The 19,683-nt window shown below is 41.4% G+C and overlaps 1 protein-coding gene across 1 annotated transcript in view; it reads left to right on the top strand.

Moving 5' to 3' along the window:
* DPP6 (dipeptidyl peptidase like 6) overlaps nucleotides 1-19,683 on the top strand; it is a gene marked incomplete at its 5' end in the record, with an annotated part of 404,621 nt that overhangs the window by 231,539 nt on the left and 153,399 nt on the right. The window contains 2 exons of the mRNA XM_084224866.1: nucleotides 4,192-4,306; nucleotides 12,034-12,132. Of these exons, the coding sequence (XP_084080992.1) occupies nucleotides 4,192-4,306; nucleotides 12,034-12,132 (214 nt within the window). The remainder of the gene's footprint in view (nucleotides 1-4,191; nucleotides 4,307-12,033; nucleotides 12,133-19,683) is intronic.

The following is a 19,683-nucleotide window of genomic DNA, read 5'->3' as shown; positions in this document are numbered from 1 at the left end:
TGTTAGAAGAATTTTTCTTTCCTGTGTTTATAAGTGTAATATTTAAGGTCAAAAATTAGAAATAAATCAAAAAGACACAAGAAACAGAACTTGCAAGAGTAGCCAGTATGGAAACTACAAAATTCCTAATAATTATTATAATTACAAAGTTATAAATCCCCATCATGCCACCTCTGAGGCCAACAAAACATCTTGCACCTGCTTTTATTTCATATAATTAAATTCTTGGATTTTCTTTTGTCTTTTGCTTCAGATTTACACCAGTGTAACTGAGTCCAGACCTCAGTCTCCATGGCCCAGTGCCACCTGCTTCTGCAAGGAACCTCTAAATCCAGCCCCTGTATCTGGAATGTATCTATTTCATATACACACCTTGGATTTATCAGTACTGCACAAAAGTGGCAGCTCTGTGTTGAAAAAGACTAAGAGGCCAACCATTACTATCTCACTGCTGATACTTCAAAGATTTTGGTCCAGGATGTATTAATTTTATTTAATAATACCTATACTTCACAAGTGATATCTATATTGTCCTTCAGCCATATAGACACAGTTATTAAAAAAGAAAAAAGAAGTTGTGCTTGATGAGTTGTTTTAAGAAGCTATTATATTATTGTAATATGACCACTGTGCTGGCAAGCTTTTGGCAGGTTTCAAATAAACATGCCAGGAATAATTTTGTTGACAGCATCTTGGGTTGGAGCACATCCAGCCTTCATCCATAACATGTCAACACAGTGATTCTTTCACAGGCAGGAAAATATGTCACCTTGGATCTGTATTTTAGAGTCTTAAAATACTGTAGAAGTCTAGATTAATGGTTCCAAAATCAACTTCACAGGTGGCTAGCGAGCTTTTTCAATCACAAATGAATATGTAAGTGATAGCATTTGCAGGTTTTAATATGCAGCATCAATAAAGTGTGCTTATGTAAAAACCTGTGGAAACATCTGGTTCACTTTCCAAATCCAAAATCAATTTCGTTTTCGTGTAATAGGAAGAAGGAGGTGAAAAACAAGCAGCAAAGGAAAAGAGGGAGAAAACCAGGCTGAAGGGCTTTAGCTTGCTTGCAGAGGTCAGGAGAATGTGTTAGTGCTTCATGTGAGGCAGAGAGGAGGTGGTTCCTACTGATGAGTGACTTCAATGTTTTCTTTCATGTCCATCAGAGCAGAAACCACGTGTGCTTGGTTTATTTCCCTTTGTGTCATATGCTCAGATTTCAGTATGAAAACCAAAATTGGTGTCTTTAGGATTAACACAAAGGCATCTGCTTGCTGGTCAGTTTAGATCTCCATGTTTATCTCTGCAAGCTGAGTCTTTCAGGACCAGGCAAATTCCAGCTCTGTGCTGGAAATGCACCCTTTGAGTTGCCTCTTCAAGAACATCATTTATGTGCTTGAATCAGTACCTGCCCAGGGCTGAAATAAACACCTTCCTGGCTTCAGTCCCAAGTGCAGAGGCTCCCCTGGGCAGTGATGCCTGCTGGTGAGAGATCTCAGTGAAGGGTGAGGGTTTGCTGCCAGCAGCAGAGGTATCACAGGCTGGTGGAGCTGTAACCCCCTGGAGGTAAAAGATGGTCACAGTGACACAGCAACATCCCTCTGGAATTAACAGAAATACAGACAGGAATAAACTGAGGTGGCTGAGCTATCATGAATAGGGTGTGATGTGTCTGCAGTTTTGCTGTAAGTGATTCTATCAAAAGAGACTTCAAATGACTGAGAACAAAAGAGCAGCTTTCCAAACCTGTGCTGAATAAAGCTGTTTGTCTTTCTTTGAAAAGTCATTTATCTCTCCTTGCTTTTTACCAGGGGAAATTTCCTGATGGAATTTTGAAAAGAAAGTGAAAATGTTCTTTTCTATTTCTTTGCAGTGTATTAAACCCCAATATTTTGCTTATGAATAGTTTTCCTCCTCTTGGCACACTAGAAATTCAGTCCTTTTTTTTGTTGAGATTCTGCTCAAATATTGATTGAATGCCTGGAGAATTAATGGGATTGACTTGATAATGGATTCAGTGCAAGTACAGCTGTCCTGAACACTCAAGTATGTGTGTGTATTTCTATCACACTGGGACTCATGGATGGGAAAATCACACTTCATGCAAGGTGTTATTAAGCTCTTGAACCACATCTGGGTTTGTAGATGTTATTCAAGTCCATGAGCTAATTTTTTCTTCATTTTTAAAACTTCTGACCATTGGTGGTGACAGTGTTAGGATATTTTCAGGACTGTGACTGTTGCCATCAGTTCTGTAACACTGTCAGTGTTTTACCTCTGTCCCAAGACACTCTGAGGGCTTGGCTGAGTTTCTCACCTGCCTCTCCACAGTTCTCCCATTTCTCTCTAGACCCCCCTGTACCCTGATGTGAAAGAAAGGATATTTCTGCCATCTTCTAAGAAGCCCTGCATTATTTCCCTGGCTTATTTATAAATTTCTTTCCCTTGGAAAGCCACAGACTGTGGCTTTTTGCCACAGTTTTGTGCCTTTTTTCACCTGAAAATTGGAGATCGTAACAGTTTCCTAAATATGGCATTAGAAGACTAAATTGATTAACATTTGTATTCATATTTAGGGTAAAGAATCTGTAGGAATAGAAGTATTCATTCTGCTTGCTTGGCGCCAGAATTGCATTTCTCAAAGCTCCTGACCTACTTTTCAAATTTTTCTCCAGTAACAATAGTAACCACAAATTTGTTCCTTCTAATTATTTTGCATTTCAAATAGAAAGCCAGGTACAAACAAGGGGGAGACAAGGAAGGGAGGCTGTTCCCACCTCTACCCCTCTTTGCCAGAAGGAAGAGAAGCCTCATGTCTTTTCCTGGATTAGAATAAATGATGGAGTGCATCAGGTGTTTAATGGCTCAAACTTGGCTTTCCATTGCAGATTTATAGCTTTTGTAGTGGCTAGGTCCACAAACATATAGAAAGTGATTCTAGACATTATCTTCTTCTGTCAAATGAATTCTAGGGAAAGGTTAAAAAATATTTCCCAGCATCTTCTGAAAACAAAAGTGCAAGGTTTGCCTGACTTCTCTCTTCCAGTCTTGTTGCTGTGTATAAGAAACAGAAGTAAAGCAAACTCTGAATAACAGAAGTCTGAGTCTACTAGAAAGCTTTTTGTTTTCATAAAAAATTTAAAATGGAAAGAAAATAGTCTTTTAAAGAAGCACCAGCAGCGCTGTTTTAGACACATCATCCCTCATAATAAAGGAAATGAGGCAAAAAAACCTGAAATAGATGAGTTTCACAAGGAGGAGGAGCATCCAGATTTGTTCTGACTGTGACCAGATCCCTTGAGTGAATTCAGCCTCCCAGAAAAGCAGAGTGCACTAATATTTCATACAGTTCCTGTGGGTGCTTCAATGCATGCATGAAACCACATATAGTACAAAATGCTAAGAGGAATCCAGCAAAACACATGAAAGTGGAATAAAATTTTAAGATCTTGCGAACGTGAACACTGAGCTTCATAAAAACCTCAGTCCTGAGAGCAGGGCTGCTGTGTACATCATAGGCAGAATATCTGGTGCAACCACAGTGCAGTCAGAGCTAATCAGTGAGTGCTGATGGAGCTTTCATTCTGAAGTTTTAAGGATGTGATTAAATTTAATGTATATGCTAGACAAGAAGCCTGTCTTCAGTTCCTCAGACCTACCAACCTAAGCACGCAGTATGCCCTGAGGAGATGTCATGTTTTCTGGGAAGGCAGGAAAGTTCACCAGGGGGATATCCTTATTGATTTTTATCTCAATGCATGCCCCTGTGAATTATTTATCTTCCTGTATGCTTCTCTGACATCTTATTATAAAAGTCTCTTGAAGGTTACTGTAAAGCTCCTCATTCCCAGACTTAATGAGGGCTGGTAGGAAATCGGCGTTGATGAGTGAGTTTGGATGAGTGCTGGGATGGGGGCTGCTGCCCGTGTGCCAGGAGGTAATGGGGAGTGTGGGTTTCACTGCTGAGACACCTGTGGGTGCATTGCATTTATTTGCTGTATAATTATTTGGGATGGATTCAATTCATGCCACCGTGAATTATAACAGCCTGAACTGTACTTGGCTCGAGGGCATCACCTGCCGTGGTCACAGGGTGCAGTTCTGCAGATGTACATTGCTGTCTGGATTCTGTGCTTGTTTCCTTGTCCAAGTGCCCTTTTCTAAATGTTCATCTTCTTTTGATGTTTCTAGGAGCTGGTGGGGAGTAATCCTCCTCAAAGAAACTGGAAAGGGATTGCAATTGCCTTACTTGTTATTCTCGTTATCTGCTCGCTGATTGTCACCTCTGTCATACTCCTGACACCAGGTATTTATAACCTTTAACTCACTTCCAGTCTGGTTTTCTTCTGTAATTTTACATTTCCAAGAGTAAAGGGATTACAAACTAACTGCAAAGTCGACATCAAAGGCATCCTCCTTCCTCACTATATCTCAGTGTGATGCTGAGTTCAAGGCTATTCTTAGAGAGATTGTTTTAAAGTTTTACATTTCAGTTCAGAAATCTGAGCTACTGACCTGAGAGCACAAGCCTGGAACTTGACAGCCTTAACATGGATGGGGAATGTCATTTTAGATGTGCAGGGTAGGAGAGGAACCCACATGGGGCAGCCAGTGAGGGCACAGGAGCTCCTGAAATTCATGTCTACATGGAGCAGTAATTGCCTGTTGAGTGTCATATCCTGGACCATTGGAAATGGCATTAAATGCCACCATTAGATGCCACCTTTGGGTGCCTTAGCACCTAAATCCCATCCCCTTCAGTTGGATTGATTTTTAGTTCAGACCACAGTGTTTACAAAGCAATTTCAGACAATGATATACCAGATTGTACTTATCCAAAGCAAATAATTAGTAACTTCCCAATAAGGAATGCTTTTAGTTAACCCCCTTGCCAAGTTTCAGCAAAGTTCTGTGCATGTAACCCCTGTAAATTACTTCTCTTACAGTAGCTGCTGACATTGTAGGCTTGAATCTTAATGTGGTGTCATTATGATTATTGATTATTATGCATTTATACAGCCCTGAAAATTTCCATGCCTACTTAGGGAGTAGAAATAAAGCACTTTTGCAGCACTGACAAGATTGTGAACTGAATATGAAAATGCAAACAAAATGAGAGACAAGACATGGAAAAAAGAATTCAGTGTCAGAAAGGGTGAGGAGCTACAAAACCCAGGGGGAGGCAAAGGTCCCTTGCTTAGGGATGTAGAGGAGAAGAACAGGGACTCCTTCTTGGATGAGTACATGTGAGTGGTGGAATCTAGGGAGCAGCAGGAGAGAGAACACAGAGCTGAGGAGCAGAATGGAGGCAAGAGAGAAATGAAACCTCAGGAAGTGAAAGAGCACAGAGTAGTGAAGTGGAAAAACTAGACAGAAATTGTGGGGCAAAAAATTTCCAGCTCATTAAATGCAAAATACATGCAGTCCAGCAGGTCTAGGCCATCTTCCCTGACAAAATTCTTATCCCACATTCCTGCTGTGTGAGGAACTGGAGACAGGGACAAACCAAGAAATACAGGAGTGCATTGAGTTAATTTGAAAATGAGTGATGCAATCACATTATTTTTTCAGTTATTTATTGTCATACCATATCTAGTTTATTTCATGTTATCCTGAAGTTTTCAATGCAAATTTAAGTTCTATGTGGTCATGCCAGAATAATTATGCAATTAAATTAAGGTTAAACTTAATAAAGATTGTTAGTTAAATTAATTTTGCTGGGGTTCAGATTCATCATCTTTGGACAGTGCTGTTCATCTCTGAGATGTTTTAGGGCATGGCGTGTGGACCACACTCACATCAGGCACTACTTGTTAGGTATGCAAATGTTGCCTGCAGTTTTACAGCAGCACAGACTTTTCTAAGATGTACAGGGAAGCCTTGATTACACAGTCCATATCCATGAGCCCCAACAAGTTCTCTTGAAGCTAAAGCACTGTCTGGATGGGACCGTGGCTGTCACTTCCATCAAAATCCAAAATCCTTAAATCCATTGATCAACAATGTAGGAATCCCTTGATCAATGCCTGGCATGATATGAAATCAGGTTTGATGAGCAGGACTCGACTCTCATGAGGCTTTGCTGGCTGTGACCAAAGACTGAATTCTCTTTTAGGTGTTTTTCAATACCTCCCAGGATAATCTTCTCCATAACTTTTCCAGGCACTGAAATGTCACTAACAGGTCTGTAGTTTCCAGGGGCCTCCTTCTTCTTCTCCTCCTTCTTGAAATATTCACATTCAGTTATAAATAAAATTCAGAATTGTATTTATTTATATACATATTTTATATACAAACACAAAGACGTTTTCCCTTTGGGGGGTGTGTGCACACACATGCACACAGATAAATCACACAGTTTTTATTATGTACCCAGCAACACCTCCAGATAACAGTGTTGAGAGGGTCTCTGTGCTTTAAACTGAGGAATATGCAAAGTCATTTTCCTTGCTGAAATTTCCATTCATGTTTTTTGAGATTTCTGATTACCTGATGTGCTGATAAGCTGGGCTTGGGTTGTTCTTTTACCCTGTCAGTTTCAGAATTGTGTCTTACATGCACATACAAAAACTCTGAGCTCAGTACTGCTCCTGTTTTTATTATGGATCCAAAGTGCTTCATGGTGAGACTGTGCCAAGGGTAAATTACAGAGCCTGGGCTGCTGCTGTGGATTGGCAGCAGCTGAGTTCAGTCTTCTTCTAAGCCACTGGCCCTGTAACCTGTTAAAAGGTTGGGCAATGACAGAAGGGAAGTCTCATTTCATGGCCTAAGTGGGACTCTGAGACTGGTTTGACAAATGTAAAATTATCACATTGCTAATCCAAACTGGGCATAGCATGTCCCAGCAAGGTAGGAGTGGGGAAGGTGGAAGAGCCTGACCAAAAGGAGAGGCAGAGTCTGCATTTCTCTGTCATAAAATAGTTCTCTGGAAGAAGAAATGTTTATCTTTTGGTAGTCAAACTGAAAAAAAAGTGATGGGTATGTGAACAAGTGGTGAGGAAGGGGCAGGAGCACAGTGAAGGAAGGAGGTGGAGCAGTTTTGAGGAGGTTCAGGAGGAGCTGCCAAGTATGAGTGACATCAGGAAATAAACAAAACAACCAAACAAAACCCCCTCTTCCCTGCAAAAGCCTCAAAGGGGGTGATGCAGTCTTTCATGGCTTGGGCAAAGTACCTGAGGATATTCAAATGTTTTTAATTCTTCCTTCTAATGATATTGTTGGAGTCCAGCCTGATGCTGTCACACCACTACAAACAACCTTTTGCATTTTACCTCTGTATCTACTACCTACCTACTTTTTCCTGTCTATCTCAGTCCTCTTCCTGTCTAGGGAACCATTTTTCTCTCAGTATTTTGGTGCTGATGTCAAGGCCTGTTTTGTAGAGCAGTACCAAGGCATGAAATGCAGAGATGTATTAAAAACAGTGCTAAATATCATTCAGTGTCTAATTCCCGAGCAATTTTTCACATATATGGGATAGAGTGCAGCATGCAGGCATATAGTCAATGCTCAAACAAAGAAAAGTGGCTACCTGGACCCATAACTGGGTCTAATTCTGGGAGAACTTGGGTAATCTCTCAGGCAGTCTCCTGCAAAGTCAAGAACAGGAAGTGGAGAAGATTTGCTTAGTAGGGCTCATAATGATTAAGGTATTTAATAATTGGGGAAAATGAGGATTTATATGTCTCTTCCAGGTTATTTTTCAAATCAGCCCAAACCTTTAAAGGTTTTAACTCTGGATTCAGAAGGGCTGAAATCCCCACTGGTTTGGGTTTCTCAGGGGCAGGTCACTCACCCTGCTCCAAGATCAGCAGAAAACCTGGGAGCAGTGGACTTTGCATTCAGCAGGCACAGTAATGACAATGGCAGTGCTCTATTACTAACTAATGCTCATGTCTCATTTTATAAAATCCTAAAAACATCTCAACATTTGTATGATTTGTGTATCCATTGATGTTCTAGAACAACATTCTCAAAAGAAGGAGTAGTTGGTGGAAGTTTACATTTAATTACAATATAGAACACCACATGTACACCATTACCTGCATTACCTATGCTGAGCTTCTGCAATTTCATGGTGTGTGAGTCCTGCCATTTCACCCACCTTTTACAAATGTTAAACCACTTATATAAATGATAACAGTGCTGTCCTTATGCTTTCCTAACTGGCAGCTCCTCACTTGTCACAGCATGTGGTACCTGTGCAGGTCCCATTCCATTGTTTGTGTATTCATTTAAAGGCATGCAGAACTTTCCAGAGGTCTGCCCATGCACACACACACACAGAGCAAAGCTGAAAAGAGAACCCAGCCCTAGAGAAATTTTGAGTAAAATAAGGCTTTCCAAAATTCCATTAGACATGGTGCTTAGGAAGAGGCTGATTTCTTATACATCTGTTCCTGATATTTAAAGCTTTCTGGAGATATACATCACATTTGCTCCTTTCAAATCTGACCTTTTAGTCGAAAAAAAAAGAAAGTACACCCTAATCCATATTAAAATTTTTGAAAAATCCATAAGAACTATTTCTCAGAAGTGTTACTGAGCTAGACATTGCATAGCATTAATTCACAACATTCTGTCAGACAGTAAAAGGCATTGCCTAGAAAGCTTTGTAGCTCTTGTGACACTCAGGGCAAGGGACTATCCTTTAACCAGCTGTGCAGGAGAGCAATTTGTTAGCTATAGTCATATAAAAATATGTATCTTACACCATTACAAACGGGTGGGATTTTTCAGAAGGGAGAAAGACTGCCTGTTTGCCTTGTCTGGCTGGGGCAGCAGCTCTCTGGCCAATGCACAACTTTCCCTGGAATTGTCCTGGGGAAGGCTGTGAGAAGATCAGAGCAAAGAATGATGAACAATTCTTATCTTCACTTGCTGCACCTGTTGCTGTGAACATGTGGAATGTGTTATGGAGATTTGTTTAACAAAGAGTGGTTTCTTAATTGGCCAGTGGTGATGGTGTTTGGATTGAAGAAACAGTTGGGTCCAGCTGTCTGTGACTGTCTGTAAGGGTTTCTTAATAAGTTTAGGATAATAAAGTGATTGATCAGCCTTCTGGGATGATGGAGTCAGGGCTAATTATTACACAGCTGGGGGCCTGCAATGACATCTGGCCACTGCCTTTTGGGTACAGAGAGGTCATCTGGGGAAAAGAGGGGTTGGGTCTGTCCAGGGATCAAACAGGTGTGCTGAGGTGGGGATGGAGCTCCTGGTGTTCTGGCAAAGAGGGATGGAGGCACTGTCCCTCTCGTGCAATGCACAACAGGCCAGGAGGTGTGTGAGGGCAGCATCCAACACCAGCCTGTGGCTGAGCACCAGGGGGATGGGAAGAAAGGTGGGCACCCAAAGGTGGCTGCAGCCTTGTGACCCATCAAGCAGCCTCTGAGCATGGCTGGAGTTGAGAAAAAGATTGAAAGAGAAGAAGCAAAACAGGCAGTGAGGTCAGCTCCTTGCTCCTTTTTGTTGGAGTTTTCTGGATTTGTGGAGGATTTTTGTTCTGGAGAGCAGCAAGAGGTCAGTTCAGCCCAGGCTTGCTTGGTGCAAGGATGAAAACTTTCATCCTTGTTTGTTTGGGTGCAGGGAGGAAGAGCAGGCAGATGAACCCAAACACAGGGCTCCTGTCGTGCTTCTAACATTGAATCCAAACCAACATGGACACAGTTTCTGCTTGGTTCTCTCAGCACATAGCTGTGGAGTTTGGATGCTGGGTTTATGACTTGGCACTCAGCTCTCAAGTTCCTGTGCCACGTGCAGGGCTGCCACGCTGCCATCTGCATCTGCTGGGCTGGGGGATGTGAATGTAAAACAAAAACAGTGGCACATGGTTAATCCTGTCCTTCCATAAGCCCAAAGAGGCCTCCAGGTCCCTGCAGCTGGGTGTGGATGGCAGAACCTGTCCAGCAGCTGGTTGAGACACCCTGAGGCACACTAGAATCTGCTGCTCAGGACAGAGTGGGGTGCCTGAGATCCCACAATTGCATTTCTTCCTCCATAAATGTCTCCATTAAGGCCAGAGGAATGAAGCAGATGTTCTTAATAAGCCCTCTGACCTACCTCTCTGCTAGAAGAGAGGTCAGTAAATCTCTTTTTTTTTTTCCCTATTACTGGAATTCATTGATAGATTTATTATTTAGTTTATTTGTTTTCTCCCCAGCTCTGTGGCTGAGATGAATGTAGTCCATGGTCCAGCAGAGGACCTCTTGCAGCTCTTCCAGCCCAAGGCAGGGGACAGGAAGGGAATTTCACCTTACTCCTCAGAGAGGCTCCTACAGTGCAAAGTCCAGGTGCTGCCTCTCTCTCTTCCTGCTGTCCCTCACTTGGAGCTGAGTGCTGTGGAGGAACAGAGAAGGTGCAGCTCCCAAACTGGCTGTTCCCACCCTGCACAAAAAGGAGGAATGGGAAGGGTTTCCCACCCTGCTTCTTCTCAAATCTCCAGCACAGAGGTTTGATTGTGCCTGTCCTTCTGCCCTCAGGGGGGAAAGAGGGTGCCTGTGTTCCTCCAGAGGTCATTTGGGAAGCACCTCCTGGGACAGGCACAAACCTAGGACTGACCTCCTGACCGCCCTGGGGATCCAGTCCTGGGAACTTGCACCAAAGTGAAATTAACTGGAACAATTTCCTGGTGTCCTTGTCACCTACTTTTCCCATTTTCATAAATAAAATGATGCAGAATAACTTGGCATAGCACTGTCACACGGAGGGATTTGGCTGAGGAATTGTGTGAATGGGTTCTGGAATTTGGAAGCCGCAGTGAACAGTGTGGCTGAAGTCTCAGCCAGACTAGGGAAAAATATGAACATTGGAGAATATAATTTAATTTGGTAAAAGTGAAAGTTTGTTCTGAAACACCTTTTAGTGGAAGAAAACACTGTTCACAGGTATTTTTCTGTCATCTCAGGTAACTCAGGGGCTTCAATTTAGTACAGCAAAAAAGACTCTTTTTTTCCAGAAATGAGTGCCTTCAGGGTCTGCTTCCACTTCTCTAATCACAAGTGTTCAGTGTAAGTTTAGCACTAAAGAATATTAAAGATATCTAAGGCTGCCAATAAACCTCAGGCATGAGGATACTGCTATGAGGAAAGATGCTGAAACAATTTCCTGCTGTGGAAATACTTGGAATGTGGCCTCCTCTTTTCTTTAAAAGAGCAAATGTATTTACAGCTGACTGAAAGGTTTCCATGAAAATATTACTCCAGCAAAAAATTGAATGTTGACAACAAATTATTCATAGAGGGTGACTGCTTGTCAAAACAAAAAATATTACAGTTGATGGAAGAAAAGGAAAGAGGAAACATATTAATCAAAATTGTTGGGCTTTCAAATTTGTTAGTTTTTCTCTAAAACTTTCAGCTTTGATATTGCTGTGTTTACAAATGAAACTGTATATCCTTTCAGTGAAAATTAGAATTAGTATGGGCAAGCTATGTGACACCTAAGGATTAAGAGTTATGTCTCATAGACTTTTCAAAAATATTTCTGCAACCAAATATCTAACTCCCATGGAATATCTTTTGTGAATTCCTGAAGTAATCTGTATGAGCCCTTATAAGTTTAATCACCTTTCCAACTATGGTTTTATGTTAATTTTTGAAGGAAATAAAAATAGAGGCTGTAAAAAAAAATGGCCATTTAAAATACTTTTTAAATTGTAGCTCATAATTTCAGAAATATTTTAGGATTTAGCTGTCGAATAGTAAACATTAAATATCAGTATGATGCCTATAGATGGGTTTGCATGACTTAGATTCTTTTTGATCATGTTCTGTCTGTAAATGTGTGTTTTGGACCATTTTTTGTTTTTTTTGTAGCTGTTAAGACCAGGCATGTATAGCAAGGAGGGTTCTGTTAGTGAGCCATTAGGTGCTCCTTTAATGACACTGGCAGTGGGAAGGGATCTGTGTGTGACACAAAGCTTAATGTGGACTGGATCCAAATGAGATATGACATGCCACTATTCACAGTTTCTGTGTTTTCAGATACATTTCAAAGCTGAATTAATGGTGGGGTTTTTTTTGGAATGTTTTCCAGTGGAAGATAACAGCTTGTCTCAGAAGAAGAAGATAACAGTGGAAGATCTCTTCAGTGATGATTTTAAGATTCATGACCCGGAGGCTAAATGGATAACTGGTGAGTTCTGAGCACTTTGTAGTATCTTTGCTTTGCTTCCCTGCTCCCTGGCCATTTTTTATGGTTTTTTTTTCATGTCCTTCTTAATTCCTCCAGTTCTTTGTGTAGCTCCTGAAATTACAGCATCAAGGACTGATTGGGGTGGGCAGGGAACTCTGGAGATCATCTTGTCCAACTCCTAGCTCCAGCAGTGAGAGCTGTTTGCCCAGAATCATGCCTTCAAATTCCTCTTCTCAACCTTCAAATTTCTATTCCAGTTTTCCTCCTGTTAAACATGCAGACACCACAGTTCTAACTTTTTATCTAGGGCTGCCCAGTGGGCTCATAGATAGGCATGGAAAACAGCAGCCTCTTCCTCCAAGAGCATCCAAAACTTAGTAAGTGATGTAACACATGGTTGGAAGAAGTGGTTGGAGCACCATCAGTGATTATTTTACCCCAAACCAAACTGGAGGTTTACATTCCCTCATCAAATCTGATTTTTTTTCCTGGCAGAGAGGTGAAGCAATGCTTAACAACAGGCAAACAGTGCTCCAGCAGCTGGGCTGAGGCTTGCACACAAGCCATGTGCTCTTTTTATCCTCTGCTGCCTTACATTTTCCAGTCAGGGGAAAACCAAATAATACTTGAATTAATGCATGTTGGATTTGCTGGAGTGGAGCTACTTTGGGGCATGTAGATTCCAGCTCTCCCTGGAAACTGCTGCAGTCAGAAGAAGCTTTGTTGAGAATGAAATGATTTGTGGTGTGCTGTTGATGTGAGTTCTAGTCCAGCTCTTATTATTATGGAAGTTATTAGCTTTTCTTTTGAATTTAATGGGGAACTGGATCAAGTTCTTCCTCTGTTTAGCTTTCCTTGTCTGCTGTGCCCATTGGGAACAATTTTAATACCTGTAATGAAAAGGGAGAGTGTTAAAGGGTAGTGCTGAATGAACACATTCCCCAGCTGCAATTCTGCCACCCACTCAAGCAGAGGGGAAAGCTGTTGCAGGCAATAAACACCTTCACAAACACACCTGCAGAGTGCAGGAGCTCTTTTCCAGGCTGTGCTCTCCGTGGGAATGGTGCTCCCCACAACCACTGGCTGGGAATGGTGATAATGGAAATATGGGCTGCATTGCAGTTCAGGGTTTTTGCCTAGAATCCTTCTCCTTTTAGCACAGATATCCTGATGGCCCTAATGAAGGAAAAGGTATTTTACTGAGACCTTGACTGCTATTTCCTTTATTTGCTGGAATATAGCAAATAGAGCATAGTGGAGAGAATAACTAAACATTTGCAGGAACAGAGAAGGAAGTATTGCCATAGAGCTGGTATAATATCCCCCCACTGATGAGCATCACTTTATGTGAACTGCAGTTTTCCACAACTGCAGTCTGCTATGAAAAATCAGCATTTCCCTTGCTTTTTCAATTATGGTCAAATATTAAAGTCATTTAATATTATATATTATATAATAACTTTTATTAAGATTAAGATTCTGGTTCTGAGTGTTTAAAAATCCACCTCTGCCTTCTCATGCACCCTTAATGACTCCAGCACTGTTTTGCTTCTGAAATTACTAAAATATTGTTTCTGTAAGAGACAAAATAGACAAAAGACATATTGTGAAAACATACACAGAAATTTTTAAATTTCTTACTCCATTCTTTTGATAGGAGCAAACACTGACACTGATTTTAATACATCTAAATGAATTCTATGAAGCCAATAGATACCTTGCAGATTTACCCAAGGGTGACTTTGCATTTAAGGGCAAGATGCTCATCTACAATTTCATTCATCCAAGGACCCATAGCCATTTTACAACATTAATTGCTTTTCTGTATTGTAGTTGGATTTTTCATAGCTTTCTCTCGCTGGCTAAGTGATGAAATTGTGATTAAGAGGAAAGACCAGTAGCCAGATTCCTAAGCACATGTTGATATTGGCCTCTTATTTTCCAGTATGCAAATGAAAGACTCCAAAAATGCCAAAGCCAAACTAATTAACTTAGTATAACAAGATTGCTGGAATGACTAGCAAAATAAAAAAATGCATATTTTAAAATAGCTTATTAAAATTGGATGACTGCTTACAAACCTAGCTGACTCTTTTTGGGGATCCACACAGTTAAAATAGAAATATATAAATACAAAATAAATGAGTAGCTGTTGTGTGTCCTTCTTCCCCTTCCTCTCCTGTTAATCATACAGGAAAATATCACAATCATCAGAGCTCTGCAAAATTCAGTTCTCCTGGCTCATCAAAGCTCTATTTCCTTCCTTTCCCTCCACATTATTGCAGAAGAGAGGATGTTGGTGGCCAGAGATGAAGAATGTTGCATGTTTAGGAGTATTTCAATCATCTGAGGGGTTTGCTCCTGGAATAATTTAGTCAGTAAAATATCTGTTTTCTTCCCAGTAAGCAAGGGGCTGATTCAAACACTGAATAAGGGAGGTCTTTCCTTTAACTAGAACGAGTCTTAGAGTATTTCAATAAATAAAATATTTATATTCAGGGTCACACTTAAAAATATGCTGAAAGTACCACGAAATATATGCATTGAGCTTATGTTTTAGTATTTCCTTGATTCTCAATGGGCACATGGAAAATTTACATATTTCCAATCAATAACTTTGTGTCATTCTATTCTATTGATTTTAAAGGACCTAGGACAAAAGAAAAGTACCAGTCTCAAAGCTGACATAAATACACTTTCAGTGAAAAATTACAGGCTTTGTCTCAGCTTCCAGTCACAACTTGTGGCTCATTTGTGGATATATCTGCATATTTTTTAATTGGAATTGCAATTAAATTTACTTGCACAAAGTGAGGAGTTGCAAAGTCGTAAAATTTTGTAAATTTGAATATCTTACAATTTTTGTGATGTCCCTGTAATTTCAAATTTCAGTTTGCATTTTTATCCACTGGTTTAGGGAGAGGAAAGAATACTTTGTTTAATTAGCATCTGTCAAATGGTATAGTGGAAAGTGTCCCTGCCCAAGGCAGGGGATTGCAACTGGATGACCTTTAGATCTCTTCTAACCCAGGCCATTCTGTGATTCTGTGTTTCTGTGACTAGAATGGACTGCTCCAGAGTTTATTTCTAGATCCACTTCCAGGGATTGCTGTTGGTTAGGTTTTCCCTGCAGGGTGAGCAAATGCTGACTTTACTGTGAAGGTTTCGTTTTTCAGGACAGCACAGCATATGTGTTACACTACAGTAGGTGTAAAGCAGTGAAGAACAGGGAGTTTGGGGTTCCTGGTGATTAATTGGCACCCTCCTATCCAGCAGTCCAAGTGGAAATCATCTGAGCTGTGTGTGCTACAGCCCCATTCATCCCCCCCCATCCTGTACTGTTCTCCTCACCCCTCCATGTCTCACACTCTGTGCTGAACTCCCCTTTCCTGTACAACTACAATTATATTGCCCATGCCCTTAACAAGCATGTGAGCTCCAATCAGTGGCTCTTTTCATACTGTGTATCTTAAATGTAGTGTTTGAACATTTCCCTGTTTTCAGATCCCCCTCCACAGCCTGTCAGGAGTGTCCTGTGCCAGCCTTTCTTCAGCCCTTTCCCAGCTGACAGGTGGCCTACTCGTTAGTCTGGTCCCTAATTGTTCAGCAGTTCTGCTCATGAGCACCACATTACCTTGTAATTAGGCTTTGCAATTACTGGGCTTTTCCTGTAATTTCTCTCACACAGCAGTTTAGCTCAGGTTTCTGAAAAGCTCAATGGGATGGTGCAATGTTCCTGTAATGTTCAACAAAAAACAGAATAAAGAAATTGGTTGTCATTTTGTGCTGAAGAGCAGCTTGGTCGTCTGATTTCTTCTATAAACAATAATTCATAGTTGTTATTTAGACCTGATCTGAGAAGGCAGTTGAAGTTGAATCATGCATTCTGATTTTGTGGCCCTTTTGAGCTGCAGTGACTCCTGCCAGCTGTGAGTCTGACCCCCACATCCTGGGAGCACTCCTTCCTCATGGGGAGGGAGCATCACATGAAAGAAAGCAGTGGAGACTGAGCTCTATGTGTCACTTGTGGAGACTTCTGCTAATTTTCCCTCTTTGTACTTAAATGGCAAATACATTTTTTCCCACTTTGAAAGCACTTGGATGCTGTTTTAGTTAGAAAAACATCAGAGCAGCCCTTAATATCCTGGCTGAGTTCGTTGCAGTGGGTTGGGTGCACCGTGTCAGTCCTTATTCTTCAGAGGATGTTTTTCGAGCCTTGCTGCAGGCATCTTGCAAGACAGTGTATCTAGCAATTGTCAGGATTTTGGGCTGCAGGTTAAGTGACTGGAGGTTTTAATTAGGAGAGCATTGGGCTGAACACTGGCCAGACCTGGGGAGGCAATCCTTGCAGAGTGGTTGTAGCCAAATGGGAAGGATAAAGGTTAAAATGAAGAGCATAATATATTCAAGTGGGGATGAGCGCTGAGGTACAAGATGGAAAAGGACATGTTAGGGTCACAGGAACTTAAAAAATGTGAAAATCAAGCCCTTCTCTCTAAGGTCCCTGCCCACTCACTTCACCTGTAATATTGGAAAAACATTTATTCTTATGAGTAGAGGAATAATGAGTAAATTAGCAAAAGGCTTCAAATGACATTTTCAGAAATGTCTCAGTTATTTGGAAGCCTGCCACTCAGTGAGAGCCAGGACCATGGTGTGCCCAGCTTGCCTCTGAGAATGGCAGCTGGGCTTTTATCTCAAAAGTCCCTTTGAAAAATACACTAATAACTAATATCTAAATATAACAAAGTAATTATTTTATCTGTAATACTGAGGCACATATGTTTTGTTGCATGTTTCTCTAATAACATCATAGAATTTCTGGGCTCTTTCAAAGCCTAATATTGAATTTAATGACCTAGAACTAATAGGTTTTATTTACCGTGATGAAAAAACCACAGTGTAGTGACTGAGGTAATTTATTTTAGTTTACCTTTAGTAATAATGCTCAGATCAACAATACTTAGATAGCCCAAATGCCCTCAAGCCTCTTTTCTGCAGTGTAAATCCATTGCACTGTATTGATAAAAGCACTGATGCATTTCAAATGATCCAGATGCTGTGGAGTAAATGAATTATTTATAGGTTGCTTTGCATAGATATTAAGAACTTTCTAAGTGCTAATATTTTTCATTATGAAAAAGGTTTTGTGCTAAGGTGCTGCTTTGACAGCTCTTAAGACTTAAATTGCCCTCTTAAAAGCATGGTTGACTGGAGTGCAGGTTTCTCTGGGCTGCTTCTCCATGGGCCAAAATGTTTCATGGAATCATTAAGTTTGGAAAAGACCTCTGAGTCCAGCCATTAACCCAGCACTGCCACATGCACCACTAAACCATGTCCCTAAGCCCCACCTTGACACAGAGTTTGAGCACTTCCAAGGAGGGTGATTCCACCACTTCCCTGAGCAGCCACTTCCAGTGTCTGATCAGTGAAGAAATTTTTCCTAATGTGCAGTCTAAACCTGGCCTGACTCAAAGTCATTTCCTCTTGTATTATCACTGGTTACTTGGGAGAAGAGGCCAACTCCCACGTCCCTACAACCTTTTGTCAGAGAACAACTCTCAGCTTGCAGGTGACCATCCAAAGTGTAAAGGCAGCAGGAGCCTTTCTCTTGGCAAGGCTGGGCTGTCAGCAGGAAAGGAAAACTCATTTTTTCTGTTTGGCATCCAAGGGACGATGCTGCCTTCCTTGGACACTGCACGTTGCAGTCTTGTGCAGGTTTGGGGTCTGTGTTAGGAAGGAGTTTCCTGCAGGCATCCTTGATCCCCTATGCCATCCCAGGTCCTGTCTTATGTTAAATGGATTTAAGGCAGAAAATGCTCACAGGTGATTTTGTTAGTGTAAATCCGGTAAAGGCATAAAGAAAACTGGGTTAGTCTATCAGAATATTTGCCCACATTTTTAATTAGAAATATTAGCTCGTTCATTTCAATGTGTTTTCAATAAAAAGACTGAAATGAATGGGTTTACTGGTCTTAATGGTTCAAAGCAAACTTTCTCCACTCTCAGTTCAAACCTCATATCCAAGCTCATGGAAGCTTCTTTCTGCAGTATTTTTATGTGTTTTTTGACTTTTATAATGTTTTTAAAATATTTTCTGAAACACACAGCAAGATACCTGGTGCACAGCACATTGGACTGTGGTGTCTGAGGTTTAGTGAACTTCCAGGCCCCATTACAGAGAACACCACAGCCTGTAAGGATGACCTTATGCTGAGAGTAAAGACACCCTCACTAAAGAAAAATCATGTGTGGGCCAGAAGAAAATACAGGGGAAGGACTAAGAAAGCTCTTCTTGTCTAACATAGCATGGTTTTACTGGGGATAGCCTTCAGAAACCTCTGTTATGATTTATAGAGATGTGGTTGTTGGTTAAATGAACTTTTGGGTAGTGTTGGTGCCAGTGGAAGTGTCCATGCACCACTTCAGAGCTGGTTGATCACTAGCCTTATCCTAAATGCCTGCATGAAGGGACATCCTGTGCTGCTGAGGCAGAGGAGGTAAGAGATCTTGCTCTGTCAGGACTGCCACGTTGAGGATGAAGTGAGGAATGTGTTAAACCATTTGAACCATAATTTTGATTTTAGATCCCATCCTGGATCATCTTTTTTAGGGATTTCTGTGGCTCTATGACCTGAGAGCACTGGAGAGAATTTGTCTCATTCCTGCCTTTCAGCTTCTGGGCAGCTGCCCGAGTTCAGCAGTGACAGTAACCTGTTCACTAGAGACAGGAAACTTGGGAATTAATGGATTTTTAAGAGACTATAATAGGCCATGGGGGAGAGCATTCCTGCCATGTAGCTGTTTTGTTCATTACTGCTAGAGAGAATGAAATGGGAAATCAATTTGGCTCTTTCAAAAAATTAATACAGTCTGCAGGAGCAAGCTGGGGAGGAGTGTGGTGCCAAGGATTGGGCAGTGCCTCAGTGCACTCCTCTGTGCAGTGCTGGAGTGCTGGTGGGACACGTGCTGCTTTTGAACTGAGAAAATAATTCTTTGGTGTTTACAGCAGCTTCTGACTTTAGAAGGAGAAATGTGTTGCATAATATCATGTTTGGGAAAAATTTTGCACCGTGGAAAAGCAGAAGTAACATAGCAATGGTCAAACAGGGGTTTTGTGCGTGGTGTTTTTGAGTAGTTTTATGTCTTGAGGACACCAAGATTTCCATAAGAGCCTCCATAGGTAACCTAATTTCTCCAAAGCCTGCTGAACTCAAATCATTCTCCTGCTCATCATGATTGCTCTTGAGCCTCTGAGTCAAATGTCCTCCTGAGGTATCAACACATGGATTTATTAGAGAACATCTAAAAACCCACATGCATTAAAAAGTGGCCCCAGGCACTCAGTGCCACAGGTTTCTACATGGCATGTCTCTGCATCTCTCAGATGAGTGAAGGGTCTGGCCTGGGGACAGGGCTGTGGCACGAAGGGCACCTGGGAGGACAGAGGAAAGGAATGTGTGAGGAGGAGGGTGTGGGCAAGGTGGTGCTGCACAGTCACCCAGGGGAGAAGCCCAGGCAAGCAGGAAGGATCCTGGGGATGTCCCAGGT

This window comes from Fringilla coelebs (assembly GCF_963513975.1).
Source record: "Fringilla coelebs genome assembly, chromosome: 1".
Lineage (NCBI taxonomy): Eukaryota > Metazoa > Chordata > Aves > Passeriformes > Fringillidae > Fringilla > Fringilla coelebs.
The sequence above is the reverse complement of the archived record's forward strand: the minus strand, read 5'-3'. Positions and strand labels throughout refer to the sequence as shown.